Source organism: Leishmania infantum, chromosome 18 (assembly GCF_000002875.2).
Source record: "Leishmania infantum JPCM5 genome chromosome 18".
Classification (NCBI taxonomy): Eukaryota; Euglenozoa; class Kinetoplastea; order Trypanosomatida; family Trypanosomatidae; genus Leishmania; species Leishmania infantum.
The window spans coordinates 205,974-227,950 of record NC_009402.2 but is presented as its reverse complement, the minus strand read 5'-3'; the positions used below and the strand labels follow the sequence as shown (position 1 = coordinate 227,950).

The window sequence follows — 21,977 nt, the reverse complement described above, 5'->3', positions numbered from 1 at the left end:
TCGTCATGAGCCCTCGAAAAAAGCACACGCCGAGGTTGAATGTTGAGGTCATGTGGGCAGGATCGGGAAACGCTTCTCCGAGTACAAGTAGCGACGATCGCTTCTTTATTTTCCTTCCTGTCCACAGGTCGCCGGCTTTTTCTTCTACTTCGAGGGAGCAAAGCAGGTGATGCTGCTTCGCCACCTCCGCTGGCCTCATCCAGCACATACAATGCGAAATAGGCACCATCCGAGCAACGTTGTACTACCGGCGTTGTTGCAGACCTTTTTTTTGTGCTCTTGCACGGGTGAAGCTGCTGCCCTCTTTTTTGTTTCTCTTTGGGGCTTGCAAGGTTATCACAGTTCAAATATCAGGGTGAAGTTGGGAGGCTCTGATTGCTTTCTTTCTCTTTGCACACAAGCGGGAAAGAAACGCGACCGCGCAAAAGAAAAAATAAAAATAAAAATGAAACGCACACACAAAAGTAACCGCTATCTCTATCTACATGTTTACATTCCATTTCGGATGCAAGATCAGCAACGCATATTAGCGTCCATCGGTATGGGAGCGTGCAGGAAACACAGAGGCAGCTACAAACAACCTCAACACCATCACTCGGCTAATAAAAGACTTGTAGAGCCGGGCAACGCTAATCGGTGCAGACAACGTAAAGGGTACGGTAAGCTAGCAGCTCTGCGCCCTCACCCCTCAAAACAACTGTGAATCGGAATGGAAAGAGCGAGTTGATGCCACACAAAACACCTTCACCCTCCTCATCCTCTGCAAAGGAGCGATGCACGGAGAGGCGTGCTTCTTTTCCGCTTGCAATAACTTGCGAAAGCGGTGTCACGCTCCACTCCGGTGACATTTCGAGAGGGCGCGTCTGCTCCCAGTTCTGCGCACTGTATTCCACACTGAGGCCTTTGAGAAGATTACCGAGTATCAGTATTTTGCTTTCCTCCTCCGCAAAAGACAGTGAGACAGGGTAGTCAGGCTGGCAACCGATCCCGCCTTCGAAGGAGACTGCGGTTGATCTACCCGTTTTCACATCTGAGATCGGCACAAAGCAGTAGATGCCGCCACTGACACTTCGACCCTCGAGAGCGAGTTCACGAGTTTCGCCGCTGGCAGCAATGCTCAGTCGTTTCGAGTACACCCCAGCATCCGAGGGCGCAAACACAACATCCACAATCTGCTTCGTGTTCGGCTGGAGGGTGAATGCACGCGGGTGCACCAGAAAGGGCAGTATGTCGCTCGGATCAAAAAGCACAGCATTGCTCCCGTTATGCGCATTTTCACCTTCCTCCGTGTAACTGGTAATTAAGATTTCAAGGGAGAAAGAGCCCACGTTGTGGAAGCTCAAACCCTTCCGCGTGGATTCGCTCTTCTGCGTACAGTCAAACGCCAGATGCTCCACAGAAACAATAGAGGAAGCGTCCTGTTGCGAAACGCTTTCTGCTGGAGTAATGGTCAACTGTGTCGGGCTGCATGTCCCCTGCATGTTCACAAAAACAAAAGCGACTGTGTCATCGGGCATAGCCAGCTCCACCTTTATTAGCTCATTGAATTTCCCGTACGCGTCTGGGTGAAAGGAGAAGTGTATCTCTGCTTCGGTGTGCGGCGGTACCTCGTCGAATGCCACAGCCAGAATAGAAAACGAAGAAAACGGGTTCAGCGGCGGAGCGCGAATCATGAAAGGTGCATCGCCAGTATTATGCACCTTGCACGAACGAATAGAAGCATGATGAATGGGCACTTTCCCAAACTCGATGAACACCTCTCCCTTGTAGCTTTGAGACTTAGCAACATTTTCATCTCTATCTGCGACAACGAAGCCCTTTACGGACACCCGGCGAGCATCGCTTTCAGTCGGCTTCTGTTGTTTTGTTGGTAGCGTGCTTGGTGCCTTTTCAGCCTCCTCGATCCTAGCAGATGGCCTCACCGCACAGCACCTCACCACAATAAAGCAGCATTCATCGTCTAAGCCGTTCAAGCAGCACTGAATTCGAAACTGCTTATGCCTGCTCCATAGCTCCTTTTCGCTGCCAGACTCCCAGTCATCATACATAGATTGCTTTTGCGGTGGCGGTGCATCGGAGACGAATCCAATCGAGACGTCTTTTTTCGGCCTCGCCCGATGCGGTGGAGCGGCCGGCTGCGGGGACTCCACGTACTCGTACTCCATGGGTGCATGGAAAAAGATAGCCACCACAACACTTTCGCCGGGTTGCAAAACACCTGCGTTAGGAGACACTTTGAAAAAAAAGCGCGGGACAAAAAATCTAAACTGAACCAGTTTCCCACTTGTGTTTGAAAGCACTGTCGTTGCAAAAACACTGCGGCCAATGTTGCAGGGGGGAAGCAACAGCGTCCGCGCTGACAGCGCTAACGGAGGACGTGCTCCCTGTCCGCTAACAGAAATGTGCTGCGTGTCACCAAACTCGTTTATGAGCTTCAGGCGGTGCGAAAAACGGCCCTCCTGCGGGGCCTCCATCTTGAGGGTGAAGCTCGCCGTCTCAAAAGGTACGAGCGCCAAAACCTCAGGGGTAACTACGACCCAAGGAGGAAGATTGTCGAATCCAACGAGCTGTTTCACACTCGATTCGTTCGTAACAGGCACCTGTACTGATCTCATCGTTTGCAGCGGGATCGTGCCAATATCAAAGGCAGTGGACGGCAAGCAGGGTGCGCGGTGCGATAGCACGCCGTCTACGTTCAAAGTGAGAGGCAGTATTTGATTCTGTACGACGCACTTGATTACCGAAGAGAAATCTTTCGGCAGGTCTTTCGAAGGCGTAAAAACAACCCGCACGCTGTATTCCTCACCAGACTGCACACACACACGCGACGGGGAGACAGCCAAGGCGCCAACCAACGAAGGAGGAACTTGAAACTCTGCAACCGCGGCAATGTTGGCTTTATTAACGACGCTCACTTCATCCCAGTACCGTTCGCCGTAAAAGCACGCCCCGAATTCTAGTTTTCCCGTTGTAAGAAACACTGGAAGGTTAGTGCTGCTGCCTGTAATTGAAATGGCATGAGGTAGCTGAGAACTGTTCTTCTCTGTGAATGTAATTTCGCTGTTGATCTGCGTCGGATTCAGCGGGGCAAAGCTGAGAACTATCAGCGACTTCGAGAAGGATGGAATCTCTATTTTGTATTGCTGCGGTGAAACTCGGAAACAGCTCATTTGTTTGCCATCGACAGGATTGGTGTGCTTTTGCTCAAGGAGAGATTTGAAATCACCACCGACAATCACAGTTCCCGGCATTGCCCCACTATTTCGCAGCGTAATCACCTTCGCGCGCTTTTCGCCCACAATCACGGTGCCAAAACTTACGCTCCTCGGCTCCACAGAAAAGACAAACGCTTTCTTCGAGGAGGTGAGCGGTACCGCAAAGTAGCCCTCATCAGTCTTGACATATATGGCGGTGGAAATATCACTCACATCGCAAGGTCGGTATTTGACGGTGACATTCCACGACAGACCTGGTGATATTCTTGGTGGAACAGTGTACTCAACGCTCACCACGTTTGCGTACCTCGGCAGAATGGGCATCACTCGGAATGTTTTGGGGACGGTCGCCGTGTTTGTGAAGGCGACAACAATCTTGTGCTCTATGCCGACATCGTAATCGGCGAAGCACACAGCTGCTGGGTTGCATTGGAATGGTGTCTTGTCTTCGGACAGCAGATCGCGCGTGTATGCCGGTGTGGCGCTGTTGATAGCGTCGCGCGGTTGTCGATTCCATTTGCGATGAGTGCTGTAGCCGCCGTCGCCGTCAACAACGTCTTTCCGGTAGAATGGATTTTTGATCACTCCGTTGTCAAAGGAAAGAAAGTCCATTTTGCTGTTCTATGGCAAGGCAGCCAAAAAAAATGAGAATGAAATTTGGCTGCGCTGCGGAACGGAAAAAAAAATAAAGAGTGGTAGATGCGAAAGGTGTGGGAGACAGAGAGGTCAAGCGAAAGTGATAGTTAGCAGCAGAATGGATGGTGCGAGGATCTTCGGATAGTCAGTGGTATTTTTTTTTCTTGACCAGGGGCTGGCAAGAAGCAGCAGCGACGGAGAGATAAAAAAGACAGCCTCGACAGCCTCGGATTGAAAGCTACTTTTCCATAGAAAGTTCACTACCTTGTCAGCTGTCTTCAGAACCAACAGCATCAGCTTTTGCAGCTGTGTCAAGTACTTACAGGCCACGATAGAGGACCGCTTCTGTGCAGAAGCCTGCGCACTCCAACGACTTTAATAGTTGAATGTGTGAAGCAATCCTCCCTCTCCCCAGCGAGAACAAAAGACAGAAAAAAATGCTTTGCTCGATTGTTTTTTCAGGGATCCAAGTGCCTTTTCTCGGCGACGAGCTCCGCTCATAGAGGGCCCTCTGGGCGCGGTATGATGAGAAGGATGGCATGCTGCACCCAAAGGCCTTCTGGCCCACCTTGCCATTTACTCCTTGTGTTCAATAACGATGCTGCTGACGTGATGATCGAATACACTGGGAAGAGGCATGAGAATTGAAAACTGCGGCAGACACCGGTGCTCGGGTTGGGAGAGGGGGCTGAAAGCCTTTCTGGACACGACATTCCTCACGCTCGAGATAAGAAGCACGCCGTTGAGAGAGCGACTCTATGTGCTATGGCCAGCCGGCACAGATCGACCTCGGCGATCCTTCCTGCGCTCGAGAAGCGTGCTCATGATTTAGGTGTAACGTCGATATGCTCATAGCGTATTGCTTTTACGACTTCATGATAAGGGAGAACACCCCAACGCGCCATCCTTGTCCACCATCCACTCTGCGAGGAAGCCAGGCTGCCGTCCTCTCCCTGCTAGCGCCGAACCACTTCTGGTGGTGTCAGGGCCAGGTGCTTACGACGTACAAAGGTGAGGGCGATTTGCCGCTACCGATGTGGGTGGCCAGGTCCCCTGGATGGCGCTGCGTCGGAGCGGCCGGTGACAACGAACGCGTATCATCCCCCTGATGGGCAGAGTGTCAGCTTCACTCGAGTGTATCCCAGCTGGTCCTCACTGCCCATGGGTGGGGGGCCCGAGTGACTTGGAGGGGTGCACCAGGTGGCGGCTGGCAGGGGGGGGGCCGTGCGGCGACCTGCGGGGCAGACGGGTAGAGTGTGAGGCAGGGGCCGTGATCTCAGCTGGCTGGGCCGGCGTATTGCTGTAATGTGTGTCTAGGTCTGCTTCGCGCCACGAGATGGGATCCTGTGACAGGCCGGGTAGCGTGGAGTTTCACTCTTGTTTTCTCGTAAAATGGCCACAGTGACGGTAATATATTTTTCTCCTCTGCCTTCGCGTGATGAATTCAATGACCTTGCAGGTTGCAATACCTTGCGTTTGTCGTTACCGCGGATGCGAAGGTGGTATCAAGGAGCTGCTAAAGTGAGGGTTTTGCTATTCCATGTTTCCAAATTACTGAGATTAGGCTACTCACACTGCGAAATGCTCAGACAAGGGACAATGGCTTCGGTGGGTGCAATGTGGTTTCAGCAGCCTCAATTGCATTTCTTGCGATACAAGTAAAAGTGAAACCGTCGACCATATCGCGACACTGCGAACTGAAGATGCAATGCAAACAGAGATGCTGATTTTAGTAAAGGGACTGTCGGAGTGTTGGGACCTTCTGCTCTATCAATGCTTCAATGTTTTTGAAACATTCAGTTATCTCCTCGCTCAAAATCCACTTCTCGTCCGTACACCGCAAGGCCTACACAGGCAGAATAATCTCCCTTCGAGAGATGACCGAGAGTTTTGTAATTCTTGCGCTGCCATACTTGCAGCAGTCGCAGGATTCCCTGCAGTCTGCTCAATATGAAGCGCTTGTGCGTCAGATGGGACCTCTGGGACAGACGTTTCGCCACTTTTTTATCCCCAGCCTCAAGATCGGAACGTTGGACTCTCTCATGGAGGCAAGCGATGAGTTAGCGAAACTGGATCCAATGATGGAAAATACTCTGCAGAAGCTGATTGGGCTGATGGAGGAAACGTCCGGAAAGCCGCGCAGTGTAGTCACGACGTTCCGAATCAACCAAACTCAGGAAATGTCGTCCGCTGGCTACATCAAGAACTTCCTGTGGAGCACTGCGCAGTTCGACCCCAAGGAGACAATTCAGAACCTAATAGAGAAATTTTCCCGAATCAACGCTACAGCTGATGAGCGTGTCCGTGTCATGCTGGCGGAGTACAATGAAACTCGCAACAAACTCATAGCGGCGAACCGGAAGGGTGAGGGAAACCTGTCCATCCGCCCAATTCGGGAGCTAGTCGCTCTCTATAATCGGGACTATCAGTGCTTTGTCGACACGGAGTTGTTGGCCACCGTTTTCGTAGCGGTACCTGTGGCGGCTCAAAAGGAATGGATGGCGACTTACTGGAAGATGAACGAGTATGTGTGCCCGCAGTCGAACCGTGTTGTGGCCGAAGACAAGGAATACGTGCTCAACAGCATTGTTATGTTCCGGAAAGTCATGGATGATGTAAAGACGGCGTGCCGCAAGAAGCGTTATGTTATCCGCGAAGTGGAGGGCACCGACGACCTTTCTTCCGCCGAGTTGCGGAGCCTGCAGCAGAGGGCTGAAAAGGAGAAGAAGGCGCTTTACACGCTTCTGTGGCAGCAGTATTGCACCTGTTATGTTGCCTGGATCCACCTCAAGGCGGTGAGGGTGTTTATCGAGGCGCTTCTGAAGTTCGGACTCCCGCCGCGCTTCATTGCTGTGGTGCTGCAGGTGCCTGCGGATAAGGAGGCCGAAATCCGCAAGCGCATTGCGCAGGTGTACCCCGATTTGACGACGCCGTTGGCGAATGATGTGACTGTTGATACTGGTGCTTTACAGCAGGAGTACCCCTATGTTTCCTTGAAAGTGACGAACGTGCAAAAGTAGTGGTAGGGGTAGTTGTAGGGTTGTTTGCTCTGTTTTTAAAGTCATGCCTTTTCACTTATTATTGATCTTTGCATCCGCAGGTATGAGGTCAGCGTTGCGGAACGAGTTTGCTGAACGAAGGGAAGCGAAAGAGTTTGAGGAGGGAAAGGGCAATCAACAACAAAAAAAGGCAAACCCGCATTACTTTCACAGCTATAGAAGGCTTGTGTCTGCAAACAAAAAGGAGTTTTTAGCACCTCATTTCTAGTGGTTCCCACAGTAGCGTTTGCTCTGCTACACAGCCGGAATTGCACCTAAACAGATTGGGAGCAGCAGTGAGACTGGATAGCAGAGCCTCACGGCGATAAAGCTCGAGGAGCGATTAATAGTAATAATATCACAATGATTTGTGCCACAAAGCACCTACTTCCAATGCCGAGAAACAACGTCTCACCTCCTTGTCCATGCGTTTTCTTTTTTTGTTCCCTTTTTGCCCAGTCTAGCAACTCACCGTGATTTACCGGCCTCTCAAGGGCTACCTTTCTACCTTTTCTTTTTTCAACTGCGGAGAGGCACGCTACGTTGGGCAGCCTCACCATGCATCACCATATTATTGCTGTCCTATTTCTTCTCGCATCTGCTTGCGCTTGTGCAGATGCATTGTCTGTAGAGCTGGCTCAAAGCACACTTCTGGGAGCAGAGGCAGAGCTATCACAACATGCTGTTCAGTTCTCTAACAGCTCGCTCTGCTTCCACACTGTTGCTGCAGATGATCAGAATGCAAACACGATTGCGTCTACGCACTGCACCTTTGACAGTGGTTCGACATTTGAAGTAATAAAGAACGTTGATGACATGTGCTTGAGGGGAATAGTGGTCGATCATCAGCTCTTCTGTCCCCATGAACAGGTGCAGCAGCCGGAGGATGGAGACGCGGAATATGCTGCTTTCTCGTTCAAGGTTCAAAATGCTACCATTTACAAAGAAAACAGCGAAAGACGCTTTGTTTTCAAAGGCGACAAGCTTACTGGAGTGTTGAATCAGGTTTATTTTAACGGAAATGCGATTTACATGGAGGAAGACGATGCGTACATCTTTCTGTCGACGACTATTAATGAGGCGGAAGACAAGAAAGTTGTTGTGTTCCGCTCTGAGGATGGCTTTGTCTACAATGCGATTTCAGTCATCCCTAACCTGCAAGAGGCTCAGCAGCATTACATGATTTATGAAGGTGGCCGCGTGCTCTCTGTAGTGTCGTCCTTCAATGGATCGTACTACACTAGTGTGTCATCTGGCTATGCAGGCAGGCACTGGTCAGCCATGAGGATGCTCAACGTATCTACACCACCAGCATCTGTCATGTTTTCGGGAGTAAAGCTCCAGTACGCGTGCTCGAACGAAACATCTGAGAGAGCCAAGTGGTACGTCGTCGACGACAATGGACGACACGCTATCAAAAAAGAGGCACCCGAGTTACCCGCTGTCAGTAAAGCCACATCCCGCTCTCCCTTTCTTGCATTTTCCTTGAAAGCGTCTGACAGCGACAAAAAGAGATTACTCGTTCTGCAGACCGAGCTAATAGACGACAGACAGACCAACATTCGCGCTTCCCTATTCTCTGTCGACGACTCCGCCGAGGAGAAAGAGAAGGCGGAGAGGATCGAAAAGTGGAAAAAAGAGCAGCAGAAGAGAGAAGCAGCCCGCTTCAAGGCAAAGCTGGAGAGACTGGAGCGGGAGAAAGCGCTGCGGCGCGAGCGGAGGCGCAGGGAGGCGGAGCGTAAGGCACAATTTATTACCCTTGACGAACCAAATGTGCGGGCTGCCAAGGAGTTTTTCGAGAAAGATGGGGAGATGATACTTGTGCGCCGTGTGAACAAAGATTCTGTTGCCTTTGAGAAGGAGGTTTTCTTTTCGGACCTCTAGTGCAATCATTCTTGTTTGGTTTTCTTTGTTTTCGTGGTACATCCTTGCCATGGTCTATGCGTCATGTGCTTCTTTTTCATGTCTACGTAGCTCTTCTCTCGCCTTTTTGGTTCTGCCTGCAACGCAGCCATGCTGAGCTGGTGCCACCCCAGGCAATGTCGGCATAGAGGTAGTCAGGACAATCCTTTTCATTCTGGACTTCTTATTGAGGTAGCCTTAGCGGCTCAGCAAAAGCAAAAATTACAGCTTTGCTCCTCTCTGCAACGCATTGGCTGCAGATGCCGTTGGAAAAGAGAGCAAATCGTTCTCGTCGTGCTCACTCCTCTCGCACTGTTTGTCATCTTGCCTTTCTCCCCCACCCTTTCGGGCCAACGCCTTTAACGGCACGGATTGCTTCCCCTCTTTTCTGCCGATCAACCCCTCAACTGAATGTCTCCGAAGCAGCTCGCATAAATCACTACACGGCCAGCCTTTTTTTTTCTTTTAAAAGGCAGCGGCACATAGAGCTTATAGTACACACCTTCTACCATAGAGGCGTGCCTGGCGTTTCCCTGGCGCAGTAAAAAGAACATATCTGCTTCATTCAGCGCTGAGAAGCAGAGACTGGCGAGATCCGAAGAGGAAGTCGAGTTTCGCAAGCTACGCCTTGCTGGACGAAAAATGCAGGAACCCACCAGCCCCAGCGATGGCGAGCTGCGAGAGATCCAGTATCGCAAGCATCTCTCATTGAATCACACGCTGAAGATTGTCATTCGCAATAGCATCTACGCCGCCATTGGACGCGTTCTCATGGGAGTTGTGAAAGCCTTAGTGAAGCATGGTGTCTCCAGAGCGTTCTTAGTCCGCGTACCGTCTGAATTCCTCTCGCTGGATCCTTTGAAATGGGCGGCCGTCTTCGGCGGCTTCTCGAGCTTCCGTTTCTGCCTGCAGACACTGCTTCGCATCCTCACGCCATTCGGAGTCTCGGAGAAGTTTGTGTCGCTGCTGGCGGGCTGCACTAGCGCCACGCCTGCGTTTGTCATGAACAAGGAGACGCGCACGGAGCTGTGCCTGTACCTGTTCGTCCGCAGCGCCCACACCTTCTCGCTGCGCTACCTTCTGCCACGCATGCCAAAGATCCTTCAGGAGTTCCACCACTACGACGTGGTGCTCATGTGTCTGAGCTCGTCTCAAATCGCCTACGGCTGTCTCTTCAACCCCAACACGTTGCCGAAGTCGTACCAAGGCTTCCTGAACCGCGCCTCTACCTTTCCAGAGAAGCTCATCCGCGGCCATTCTGGGTTCTGCCGCCAGCGTCTTCTCCCCGATCTTGTAGACTACTGCTGGTCGAGGAAGCTTCCCCTGATCGAGAACTTCGGCCAAAGCGGCGCCAACACCCTTTGCAAGGTGGCACACGGCGATTACTCGTGCAACGTGTGGGCGATGATCTTCATCTTTAAGAACATCCTTACCATGGGCGTGCCGCTTTACGGCCCGCTTCGATTTGTGTCGATGCTGGCGTTCCAACGCAGGCGTCTCATGACGAACCCAGTTTCCACGATCATGCAAAACGTGCGCTCGATGCTGATTAGCGCCCTGTTTCTCGCCTTGTACACTGCAATCATTCTGCGCTCCGCCTGCTTTGGTGTGCAACACCGGGGCGGAGGCACGAAGACGGTGACGGCGCTGAGTTCCATAGCTGGGCTGGCAACGCTGCTCGAGCCGAAGGGACGTCGCATGGATCTCGCCCTGTACTGCTCCATGCACGCGCTTCGCTCTTTTCTGCTTACGCAGAACCTGCGTGGTCGTCTGCCCTACCCGCGCCACTGGTTCGTGTGCACCGTATATCTGCTCTCCGTCGGCTTTCTCTGTTACCAGTACGAGGAGGAACCGAAGCTGTTGGACCGCCGCGTTCGCACGGCGCTGCGCCTTCTGCTAGACGAGCAGTCACCCGCGGCGTTGACAGAGAAGGAGACGTCGCCGCTTGCGAGCGCCGCCGCGTCCACGTACGACGGTGCGGAAGCGCCTGCAGAGTCTCGCTGCGGGCAAAGTCAGGGGAAAGCGAGTGCAAGTTGCCAACACCGTGTCCTTTGCGTCGATGCGCCAAGAGCTGTAGACTTGCCAGAGGAGACGAGGGTGACGGAAGGAATGGGGCAGCAGCGGCGACACTACAGACGCAGCGTCGCAGCTTTTCCTGCAACGAAGTTCAAGGAACAGCAGTAGTGAGGGACGAAAAGAGGGGTGGGCTGAGGAAGGGGGGTGGGTGCAACGAAGAGGCAGAAAGCTTATGTATGTGCGCGCGCGCGAGTAGAGCTTCCTTTGATGGGACTCAGGTGACTGTTAATGTACTGGAGACCAGCGCGGACTTATGAGAAAGCTGTACGGTCTCCTCTTGTTTACCGTTGCTCATGAGGTCACCTCTTTCGCTGTTGGTGCTCTGCTCTTCTCCAGCGCGACGCAGTGACAACACCCACCCCCCTGCCTCCACATTGCGTCTTTCTGATGTCTCCCTCTCCCAGCTGCCTTGTTGTGGTTGTCGTTGCCGTGATGGTGTGCTCCTCTGGACTTCGAGGAGCCGTCGTGCAAGCAGGCAAACGAGGAAAACTAACCAAGCAAGGGCTTACTCCTTTCTTTCACCTTTGCTCTCTGTGCTTTGTGTGCTTCTTTGCCTTTTCAGGTGCTTGCACATGGTTTCTCCTAGGGCATGTGTGTGTGTGTGTGTGTGTGTGTGGCTGATCCTTTATTTACGTCTCTCTGTTGCTCTATCGCGCTGCTGCGTCTGCACTGCCTTTTTCTTTTATTTTTTTTTTTTTGCTTTTCTGTCTCATTATTTTCTCTCCTAATATGCATATGTGGGGGAGGGGGCGCGCGTTTGTGTGGTATTCTCTCGGCGTTTTTTACGCTTTTTTTGGGGTGGAGAGGGGAGGGGGAAGGAGGAGGTGAGGTTCTGCATCTCTGGATGGTTGACTCGGCTTGCTTCTCCAACACCCTCCCGCTGTTTCTTTCTTACTGCAACTGCAACCACTACTATGGTCACAGCCACCCCCTCTTCTGTCAACTCCCTCCCCCGTACGTGCTTGTGCGTGTCCGTTCGTTTCGGTAACTGTCAACATACGTGCATGCACTCGTACGCCTGTGTGAGTTTCCGTCTTCCTTTTTCCTCCATGCTAGTATGTATTTGTCTCTTCTCGTCCTCGCCGTCCTCTTTTTTTCTGCTTTGCGCGGCATCTTTTTCGTCGGTGCGACTTTCCAGGTCGGCGTCGTACGCATGTGAACACGTCGACCTCGGGGAGACGGTGCGAGCATGTCTTTGTGCTCAGGGATTGCGCAGAATGGGAAGAGGGAGAGGGAGAGGGGAGAGAGGAACTGGAGGATGCTGGTTTGGCTTGCAACCCCTCTTGCTGTCGAACCCTGTGCGGCCCCCCTCCACCGCCACCAACTCCTTTCCCCTTCTGGCTCGCGTTTCTCAAACACCGACACGTTGGGGTGTGTGGCGAAGCGAAAGCCAAAGCCGGCGACGCACGCCGTTCGGTGTTCCTTTCTTGCAACATCGCTGTGCTTTCCCCCTTTTTCATCCCCTTTTCTCTATCGTTGTTCGGGATGAATGCCTTTCCCGCCTCGCCTCTCCATTCTTTGCTCGCTCTTTTCCTTTTCGGTTTATCTTCTTTTTACTGTTGTTCTGGAGTCGCTGCTGAGCCATCGTCGTCATCGACGGCGGGGAGGGGGGCGCGTGCGTATTCTACAACTTGTGTGTAACAGTAGCAGCGACCCCTTTCACACACACACACACACACGCACGCACGCAGGCACGCAACGAACACCGCAGTTACATAAGAGGATTGCTGCAAGTTGTTGTTCAATATGCATACGGTTCATGAAGAAAACAAACATACAGCAAGCGGAAGAGAAAGAAGACAAGGACGAAGCAGAGGCATGGAGGAGGCGCGAGTGATACCGGTGACGTGCCTGAAAGGCCTGAGAACACTCGGAGAACAGAAAGAAAAAAAACCATTGTGACATTCTCCCCCTCCCCCTTAGCACAGAGGCGTGCCCGCGTACACCTCCGCGTCAACGCCGACAACGATGAAGGACAACGATATGATGCGTACTTCAGAGAGAGGTCAGCAAGGCTTTGAAAGGTGTGTGTGGTGTGGTGGTGGGGAAGTGGAGGGTTACCGTTATGTGCGCATGCAACGACTGATCGAGAGAGAGACCATTAAAAATGGGCACGCTCCATCATTGCTGTTTTCCTCTACCCATCGCTTTTTCTTTCGTTGATTTTTGTGCTAGTTTGTATGCATGAACATGCCATATAGATGCGCGTGTATTCTGAGCCTGATGGAGAACTACCGTTTTCTCTCTCATTCTCTCACTGGCTCGCTCTTGTGTGTGCATCGAGTATGCTGATGCGAAGCGATATCGAGGCGTGCGTGAGTGGGGTGCATTCTCGTGTAAGAACAAAAGGAGAAGAAATGCTCGCTGGATTACGACGATGATCGGCAGCTCTTTTTCGTCTGTTTCACGTTTTTTTGTTAAACAAGCGAAACTGCGGCTTTCTTCTCTCCTTCCTCCCTCCTCTTTGTTTGCTTCGCGATGGAGGGTTTTACTCCTGGAACGCAGAAAAAAAAAACAGACAACGCGACCCTGATGGGGCATCAGATACACCGATACGACGTTCAATGTTGTTGCGTCGAATCTGGTTGTCAGTGGGAAGAGAAGGGGGAGGGGTGCGGGCTCGTTTACTTGTGTGCGCTGAAAACGATTGCTTACAGAATCGAAATAGGGTGGAGTAGTGGTGCTGCCCTGAGAGGGACGCGTGACGCACATCTTTTACAGGTTTCTTCAGCGATCGCCGGCCGCTTTTTTTTCTGCTCCGCACTTAGGCCTGATGAGATGGGTAACACCTCAGCGTAGCATCTGCGGGCCCATCATCCACTCTGCGAGGAAGCCAGGCTGCCGTCCTCTCCCTGCTAGCGCCGAACCACTTCTGGTGGTGTCAGGGCCAGGTGCTTACGACGTACAAAGGTGAGGGCGATTTGCCGCTACCGATGTGGGTGGCCAGGTCCCCTGGATGGCGCTGCGTCGGAGCGGCCGGTGACAACGAACGCGTATCATCCCCCTGATGGGCAGAGTGTCAGCTTCACTCGAGTGTATCCCAGCTGGTCCTCACTGCCCATGGGTGGGGGGCCCGAGTGACTTGGAGGGGTGCACCAGGTGGCGGCTGGCAGGGGGGGGGCCGTGCGGCGACCTGCGGGGCAGACGGGTAGAGTGTGAGGCAGGGGCCGTGATCTCAGCTGGCTGGGCCGGCGTATTGCTGTAATGTGTGTCTAGGTCTGCTTCGCGCCACGAGATGGGATCCTGTGACAGGCCGGGTAGAGTGGAGTACCACTCTTGTTTTCTCGTAAAATGGCTACAGTGAAGAACAGAAAAAAAAACGCTATTAGGCGCACAGGTACACACTGGGTTGAAGACGTGCCGGCTCCTCTTCTTCATGGACATGTGCCTGACTTTGTCTCTGGGCTGTGGACTGCCCCCTCACTTTCACCAACATATCGTCTCCTGCTGCCCTGTTTCTCTTCGCGTACTGTATTTCCTCTGCTTTATCTGCCTGACGTGCTCATCTACGTCTTCAACACTTTCATAACCACTTGACTTCTCGGCTCTTTCATCTTTTTCCTTTTTATGTGTGTGTGTGTCTTGACTTGCTCTGCACATCCGCACACGCGACGTGTCTATGCGTTCGTACACTGGCATGCACCACAATGTCGAACCCTTCCACACGCATGAAAGTAGCATCTCCGCATCACAGCATTATACATAGAGAACAAGCGGAAAGCGCCCTCATACTTACAACAGTACGCGCGCAAAATCGTTGTTAGAGATGGCGTCTGGCACTCTGATCGAGACGGAGCGCGTCATACGCGAGAAGCTCGAGGCATCCGGGCAATACGGAAAGATGCGTGCCATGATCATGGAGGCGGCGCTGCGAACGGTCAGCGCCTCTGACAGCGACGACTCAGGCGCCCATAAGCCGTTGGTGTTTCACCCCACTGTCGCGCTCGCGGATGCCAAGCGGAACGGTGTCACAGAGCTGAGCATTGTGCAAGAGTACCTGCAGTACCTCGGCCTGCAGTACACGGCACGAGTGCTCCAGCTGGAGGCTGGATTGCAAGAGGTGCCTTTGCGCACCAGCGCAGAGCTGCAGCAACAGCTGCACATCGCAGCCAATAATCGACCGGGCCCTTGCCTGTCGGCACTGGTGCATGGCGGGGCAGCTGGGTTGGTACAGCCTATCCCTGCGACTGAGGCACCTGCTGATGCTGCTGGGGAGGAGGGCACTAAGGCCGAGGAGGACGTCGACGATGCTGCCTCCTCCGCCTCCGACCACCACCAGCCTGGCGGTGAGAACACGACGTACTTCATCTCCAAGTGGAAGAAGCGTCACTTCGTGCGCCACAATCAAGTCTCCGGACAGCAGGTGCAGATCGAGTACCTGACGGATTGCCATACGGTGATACTAGATGAGCTGGATAGCATGACCGTTGATGACTGCGAGGGCGGCGAGCTGGTGATTGCCGCGTGCGAGGGGAGCGTGTTCCTGCGCGGATGCAAGAACATGACGATCCATGTGGCGTGCAAGCAGCTCCGCACCCGCGATTGCGAGCACATCAACTTGCACATCTTCGCCTCGACTGACCCCGTCGTGGAGATGAGCCACCACATCTCCTTCTATCCATTTCACTTGCGCCTACCAGGGCTGCAGCGACTGTTTGCCGAGGCTCGGCTGGACCCCAAGGCGAACAGGTTTGTCCATGTGTATGACTTCACACCGACGGAGCCGCAGCTGCCGACGCCGCACTTTGAAGTGCACTTCCCTGATCACCACCTCTCGATGGAGGATCGCTACGCCAGCTACGGCGCCCCGGAGTGCCCGCCTGAGATCGAGGCGCTGCTAGCCCTGCGACTAATGCCGGCCGCCAGCTCAGAGTCCGGAAAGAACAAGAGCTACGACATCCGGACGGGGGCGCAGGTGTGGGCGCAGGCAGGTCCAATGCCGGTTCCGGCCGTTGCAGCAGCGGCGGTAGTAGGAGCTGCAACTGCTACGTCCGCCAACGCCCACGCGGAGAGCAGTGACGAGGAGGATGAGGAGATGGCGTCGGAGAACGATCAAGCCGGCTCTTCGGCGCCGCAATCGTCGTCGGCTTCGACGACGTCGTCCTCCATGTCTGAGGAGGATGCTCAGGCAAAGAAGCGTGTGGCCGCGCAATCGGCAATACAGCGCATCGGCGGGCTGTCCACAGCACCCCCACTGGCCCCCACCCCCGCTCTTGGTGCAGCAGCCCACACCGCCACCCGAGGCGGCATCGACAACGAGGAGTATTCCTCCTTTGACGATGGCGACGACGACAGCAACGCAGATGACAAGTACGACATGGAGGAAGACGAGGATGACTTTTAGTTCGCGTTGGTCTTTCGCTCCACTCCTTTTTCGCCCTCCGCGCTTCTCTTGTGGGCCGAGGGGGACAGAGAGAAGGCGGACGAGACAACGCACGTCTATCACCACACTAACGAAGGAGAAGAATAACGCAGCGACTGAGGATGGGTAGGTGGGAGTCCCCTAGCACCATGAAAGGCGATGCGATACGCGAGGGGCTATCTCTTCCTCTCTTTCCGATGCCCAGAAGCGTCCCCTTTACACACACGCCCCACATGGGTCGCTGCTACATACATAACCACACATAACCACACATCCCCCCCCCCCCCCCACACACACACACACACGTGCACTTTGCTTCTTCATTGCACCATCCCGATGTGACGACGTCGCGCCTTCACCATCCGTGTCGTTCTCCAACAACAACAGCAACGACAACAACGGCTGGCCTGTGCTCTGAAGTGCGTATGTGCGCGCGTGCTCTGTCTCTTCGGCCTATTCTCCTCCTCTTCGGTTGCCCTTGCTGGAGCGTTTGCCGAGCCAGGAAAGCAAGCAGAGCGAGACAGCAAGGGCGGCACAGAGAGGGAGGGAGAGGTGGTAGGGGGGTGAGAGAGGGACAAGGCGGACTCGTGCTTTGTGGTGTTGCTGGTGATGTCGCGCGTGCTCCATTGTTTGTTTCTGATCTGAGACTCCCTTCTACTCATCATAGTCTTACTCATTTTCTTTTTTCCGGCCTCTTCGCTGTCGCTGATCTTTATACCGCTCGCACTAGTATATATATATCTACACATATCTACATGTACATGCATATGCATATGCGTGCTTGTGTATTGTTTTCCTCATGTTGCTTCGGGTGCTGGACTGCTTTGTCTTTTCCTTCTCGGTGTGTGTGTGTGTGTGTGCTCGTCGATGGGCGCAGGCTAGGCTTGGATGCACCCATTTGGACACCGTCAGTGGAGGAGGAGGAGGGGGGAGGAGGGCGAAGCGAATCGAAGGACATGATGGTATGAGTGAATATGCAGCAGAGCGCGCGGGAGCGAGGGGCGACATGGCAGATAGCGGTTTGACTGAAGGGTGTGGGCATTGCCCTGCGGCAGCATCAAGGGAGAGAGGGAGAAGCAGGAGGCATGACAGGCCAGCAATTATTTTTTTTCGTTCTAGATGGTTGTCCCTCGCTACTTGTATTTTGTTTGCCTACCAGTCGAGCGAGCCGCAAACCTGCCCGTCCCCCGCGGTGTCCTCTCAGACCACTCGGGGGAGGGAGGGCTTTCCAGTGAGACCTGCTTCTCTCTTTCTATGCTCGTTTACATCCTCGTGACCTCTCTCTCTTATGCAACAGCAAACAAGTTACCTGCACTGCCTCCGTGGTCCTCGTTGCGACATGTGTGAGAAGGGAGGGATAGAGAAAGCACATACACATACACACACGCAATGCTCGGACGAGCGTCTCCTGGGCGTTGAGCATGGAAACCGACGACATCCGCCATTCTATTCAACAGACAAGCAGACAAGACAGCAGTGCAAGGGTGGCACGGGGTGGGTGTGTTTAAAGAGTAGCAGCAGCACCACTCCTTAGGGAGGGAGGATGCGAGGGGGAGGTCAAGCAACTCCCTCTACTCCACAGCGTACGCACAGAAGACATCTATGTGCCTCCTTTCTACAGGGAGGGTGAGTGGGTGGGTGGGGGGAAGACGGGCGTGCAAAGTACGTCTGCACGCATGCCTGCGAGCGTGCGCGAGAGGGGTGCGGACAGCGCTTCTTCCGTTCATAGACAGGGCTGCGAACCGGGCTGTTCATGTGTCGATAGGTACATGCGCACAGAGGGAGGGGTTCGTAGCGCGCTCGCCAGCGCCATGCCACTATCCTCTCCTCGCCTCCCTCCTCCTGCTATCTTCCACGCATGTCTCATGTTCTTCGGCTCCCTCTTTTTTCTTCTTCCCATCTTTCTCGCTCGTTGCTGTCTACCTCACTAACAACAGCAACAATGAAAAAAAAATGTGTGCGTATGTACATGTATGCGTGTATGTGTGTGTGAATCTGGCTTTGGTGAGGAACAGCGAGGCGCTTCTGCGGCACCGGGCCGTTTCCCTTGTGACGCACAAGCGCACACGTGCGCCCTTGCCCACAGCGCTAGAGCGCTCCGTCCGCCGCCTCCCTACGCCATTTGTGTGTAGTCGCCTGTCTCCTGCCTTTGGGAGGAGACAGGCGAGGCGCACTTTGAAGTAGGAGAGAAGAAGCATACCCACCGGCACATAGGGAGGAGGCGAGATCTTCTCCCCCCTGCGCCCGCTTCCCTCCCCTTCCTCCGCGACACCCACCCACAAATCGACGCGCATCGAGCTTCGACCGCATCCATCGGCGGCCGAAGCTCTTTTTCTGTAGGGCGGCCAAAACGTGGTCGTCCTTCTCTGCCTTACGCACACATGGGGGTGTGTACGAATGGGCGTAGATGCTCTGCTGCTCTTTTTATTTTTTCGCTGTTGCTCTTGTCTGGAAGTTTTTGACAGGAACGAAAGAGATGAGGGGGGAGGGAAGACCGAAAAAACGATGTGATGACGACGACGGAGTCAACGGACTCTCTGTCCTTCCCACAACATGTCTCACTCACCATTTGCCTTCTCTTTGCCCGATTTCGTTCTTGTTTTCAGATCTCGGGGAACTCATTTCTCGTACGCGTCTGCTCCCACCGCCCCCTTCCCCCAACTCATTCACCACGGCAGGGATCCCCACTTTCTTGGGCGACGGCGAAGGAAAGGGGGGGGGGGCACACAAGTTCATCAATTCGTGCGTCGTGCTAGATGACGATGATGCCTTGGAAACAACCGAATTCTCATTCACAGCCTTGCTAGAGTGAGCGGTATTGAGGTTTTGAGTGGGGTGGGTGGGTGGGGTGGGATAGCAAGATCGTTGTACTCTTCCAGGGAAATCGGACACGCGGCCGCCAGGAAGCGTCTGGGAGCATGTGATGGAATGCATCGATGCTTTCGCTTCGTCCCCCCTCCTCTGCCGTGCTTTGCTGAAGAGGCCTACCTGAGGGTGTCGCGTGCACTCTCCCTCTTCTCTTCACTTTTCCTTTTTGAGAGATCATCGGTAGTCACGAGCGCACATGTCGGAGGGTCGACGTGCGGGGCCTCGCTGGCGCGATGCCGTTGTTACACACCGCGCCCACGTTCCGAAAGCCTCTGCGGCGCTTCAGGCGGAGAGCGATTATAGTTTCGATGAAGAAGACGGTGAACATGGCGACGATGGTGGAAGGTTGGCCATGAAAGCAGGGAAAGCCTTTAGGCTCTCCTCGTCCAGCTACGCCGAAGAGTCGTGTGACTCGTCGCTGAAACGTCGAAGTGTAAACGCGCCAGCGACGAGCAGGCCACCAGCCTCGGCCGCATTGGCGACTGCAACCTCTGCGTCTTCCTTGACGGCGCGGTCTCACTCACCTGCGGTGTGGGTGTTTACAGAGGATCAAGATGATGCCGACGCTTACCGGAGTCGCATGGATGAAGGTTGCGGGAGCACAGACATTCGCAGTGACAGCCTTGGCAGCAACCCAAGCCATTCGCAACGAGTGGTGCTGCAGCGGCGATGGACACTAGAGGACGACACCTTGGAAGACATGGGTATCGTTCAGACCTCATCGCCACGTGTGCTGGACAACCGCCTCCGCCTCTTCTCGCCTTCTGCAGCGGCGGTTGGGAGCAGCAAGAGCGGGGGCCCAGTGAGCGCGTATCGCGCACCGCTCGTCACCGCCCTACCTCCCGACGAAGCAAGCTACACCCGGTCGCAGACGTCTTTGGCAGACGGTCGCAAGGAGGAGGCCGACGACAACGCACCTTCAGGTGCCAGGTCATTCGTCGTCAACGCCAAGATGGAAGCAGCGTCGCGGCCGTCGTCGCGGCCGCGCTCCACCAACCACAGCGGCGATGCCGCACATACTCGCCTCCCCACCACGAGCTCGCACCACAAAAAGCGAGAAAAGAAGGCGCCGACGTCATGCTCTCCGAGGGGGCGCACTGCACGCTCGCCACCGTCGCGCACCGCGTCTCCGAGATCCTCTGTATCCTCTCCGCCGTCGTCGTCGTCTTCAGCCTCCAGCTCGTGTGCTGTTCCAGGCTCCCCACCACCGCCGCACCGCTCTGTCAAGATGCTGCACATGAAGGAGGGTGGCCATACCTCTTCGCCGCCGGGCAGCACTGATTACCTCGACGGGCCGCTTTTTGCAGGGCTCGGCCCATTGATGGTGGTACACGTGGACGTTCTTCCGGACGTTGCTGGAGCTCAACCAATTCCGTCGCGGGAAGGCGTTGCTGGAGAAGAGGCGGCTTCCGTAGCAGCCGCGGCATCGTCTTCCCCGTCGCTATCACGCCCGCATCCGGTGCACCTAGATCCGTACTGGGGGGCTGTCGTGGAGCGACAGGAGATGGACACGCACGAGCGTGAGGTGGCGGCGCTGCACGCGAGGTTGGAGACCGCCGATCAGCAGGTGCGTATCACGGAGCAGCAGGCCGTGGCGGCAGCGGAGGCACGGGCGGCGGAGTTGGTACAGAGGTACAAGGCCGACGAGCGAAAGCGTCGAGCGCAGTTCCAGGCCGCGTTGGATACCCTGCGAGAGGAGAACCGGGAACTGACCGCCAAGTTGGAGGCTGTTGCACGGGCGCCGGCGATGGGAGTTCTGAGTGCAACTACTTGCCCACTGCGGACGTCGAGCGGTGACGCGGCAACGGAAGCGAGGGGGAACTCGATTGCCACCACATCGGGTCCGCTCATGGCAAGTGCAGCCGCAGTGAGTCAGGCGGAGATGACTCGGCAGCTGCAGTCGATTGAGGGATATTGGCGTGATCGACTGCGCACGGCGGAGCGACACTGGGAGGACGAGATGTCGCGGCAGACGCAGCAGCGACGCGAGGCTCTGGACCAAGTGGAGGAGCTGGTGCGCACGGTCGAGCAGTTGCAAGAGGAGCTGCGCTACACCCGGCGCCAGGCGGCCCGTCTTCGAGAGGAGAACATACGTCTCTGCGGTGCTGCCCAAGCCGCGTCGACTGGTATCGTTGCCAGCCTTGCCGTCCCCGTTGCGCCAGCCACCACGTCGCCGCCCGAAGAGGTGTCGCGCCTGCGCAAGGCGCTGAGAGAGCATCAGCACAAGGAGGCTGCTCTGCTTGCGCAGGTGGAGAGCTACGGCGAGGAGGCCACCCGTGTGCGACTGCGGTACGAAGCGGCGCTCCAGAAGGCAGAGCGGGAGCTCGCAGCGGAGCGGCGGCGGAGCACGGAGATGGTGAAGCTGTACGGCAGTCAGCTGGAGTCGCTGCACCACCAGCTGCGTGAGGGAAAGCCGCGGAGCGCAGCTCGGTGAGGGAGCTGTCACTTAGCGTTGAGTGCTCCGGGGAGGAAGGGTGTCGTCACTTCTTTCTGCCTCCTCCAGCGTTTCTCTACACTGCACCATTACGTGTGATGTACCTCTGTGTTTTGTTTATATCTTTCGTAGCTTGCTGCTCCCACTCTCCCTCCGCCCTTCGACACTACCGCGGCCGCAGCGCTCTCTGTTTTTTTTTTTTCGTTGCCTTACTTGCTCTACCGGCCACCATGACGAAGGCGCGCGCTTACCTGCATGCGCGTGAGCGTGGATGTGCGTGTGCTCAGGAATGGAGGAGAAGCCGAGCTGAACGGTTAGTGCAGTGTAGTGCAGTTGCAGGAAGGCGGCGGTGTGCAGAGGCAGAAGCAAAAAAAAAGCGGAGCGGCGGACCAGCGCGTATTCGAGCGTAAGAAAGAAAGACACGTGGCCAGCTGCTTACTGTCGAG

The 21,977-nt window shown here is 54.8% G+C and overlaps 6 protein-coding genes across 6 annotated transcripts; 5 read left to right on the top strand and 1 right to left on the bottom strand.

The window, feature by feature from the left end:
- Nucleotides 1-629: 629 nt before the first annotated feature.
- Nucleotides 630-3,827, bottom strand: LINJ_18_0570 (conserved hypothetical protein; the record flags this gene model as incomplete). Its single annotated transcript, XM_001464836.1, has 1 exon — nucleotides 630-3,827. The coding sequence occupies one exon, from the start codon at nucleotides 3,825-3,827 to the stop codon at nucleotides 630-632; it is 3,198 nt and encodes a 1,065-aa protein (XP_001464873.1).
- A 1,805-nt stretch (nucleotides 3,828-5,632) lies between these two features.
- On the top strand, nucleotides 5,633-6,871 carry LINJ_18_0560 (putative vacuolar ATP synthase subunit c; the record flags this gene model as incomplete). Its single annotated transcript, XM_001464835.1, has 1 exon — nucleotides 5,633-6,871. One exon carries the CDS (start codon nucleotides 5,633-5,635, stop codon nucleotides 6,869-6,871), a length of 1,239 nt encoding a protein of 412 aa, XP_001464872.1.
- An 834-nt stretch (nucleotides 6,872-7,705) lies between these two features.
- On the top strand, nucleotides 7,706-8,773 carry LINJ_18_0550 (conserved hypothetical protein; the record flags this gene model as incomplete). Its single annotated transcript, XM_001464834.1, has 1 exon — nucleotides 7,706-8,773. The coding sequence occupies one exon, from the start codon at nucleotides 7,706-7,708 to the stop codon at nucleotides 8,771-8,773; it is 1,068 nt and encodes a 355-aa protein (XP_001464871.1).
- Nucleotides 8,774-9,433: 660 nt separating this feature from the next.
- LINJ_18_0540 (conserved hypothetical protein) lies at nucleotides 9,434-10,975 on the top strand (the record flags this gene model as incomplete). The annotated part of the gene is made up of 1 exon (XM_001464833.1): nucleotides 9,434-10,975. The coding sequence occupies one exon, from the start codon at nucleotides 9,434-9,436 to the stop codon at nucleotides 10,973-10,975; it is 1,542 nt and encodes a 513-aa protein (XP_001464870.1).
- Nucleotides 10,976-14,633: 3,658 nt separating this feature from the next.
- On the top strand, nucleotides 14,634-16,211 carry LINJ_18_0530 (conserved hypothetical protein; the record flags this gene model as incomplete). The annotated part of the gene is made up of 1 exon (XM_001464832.1): nucleotides 14,634-16,211. The coding sequence occupies one exon, from the start codon at nucleotides 14,634-14,636 to the stop codon at nucleotides 16,209-16,211; it is 1,578 nt and encodes a 525-aa protein (XP_001464869.1).
- Nucleotides 16,212-19,293: 3,082 nt separating this feature from the next.
- Nucleotides 19,294-21,531, top strand: LINJ_18_0520 (conserved hypothetical protein; the record flags this gene model as incomplete). The annotated part of the gene is made up of 1 exon (XM_001464831.1): nucleotides 19,294-21,531. One exon carries the CDS (start codon nucleotides 19,294-19,296, stop codon nucleotides 21,529-21,531), a length of 2,238 nt encoding a protein of 745 aa, XP_001464868.1.
- Nucleotides 21,532-21,977: the final 446 nt, after the last annotated feature.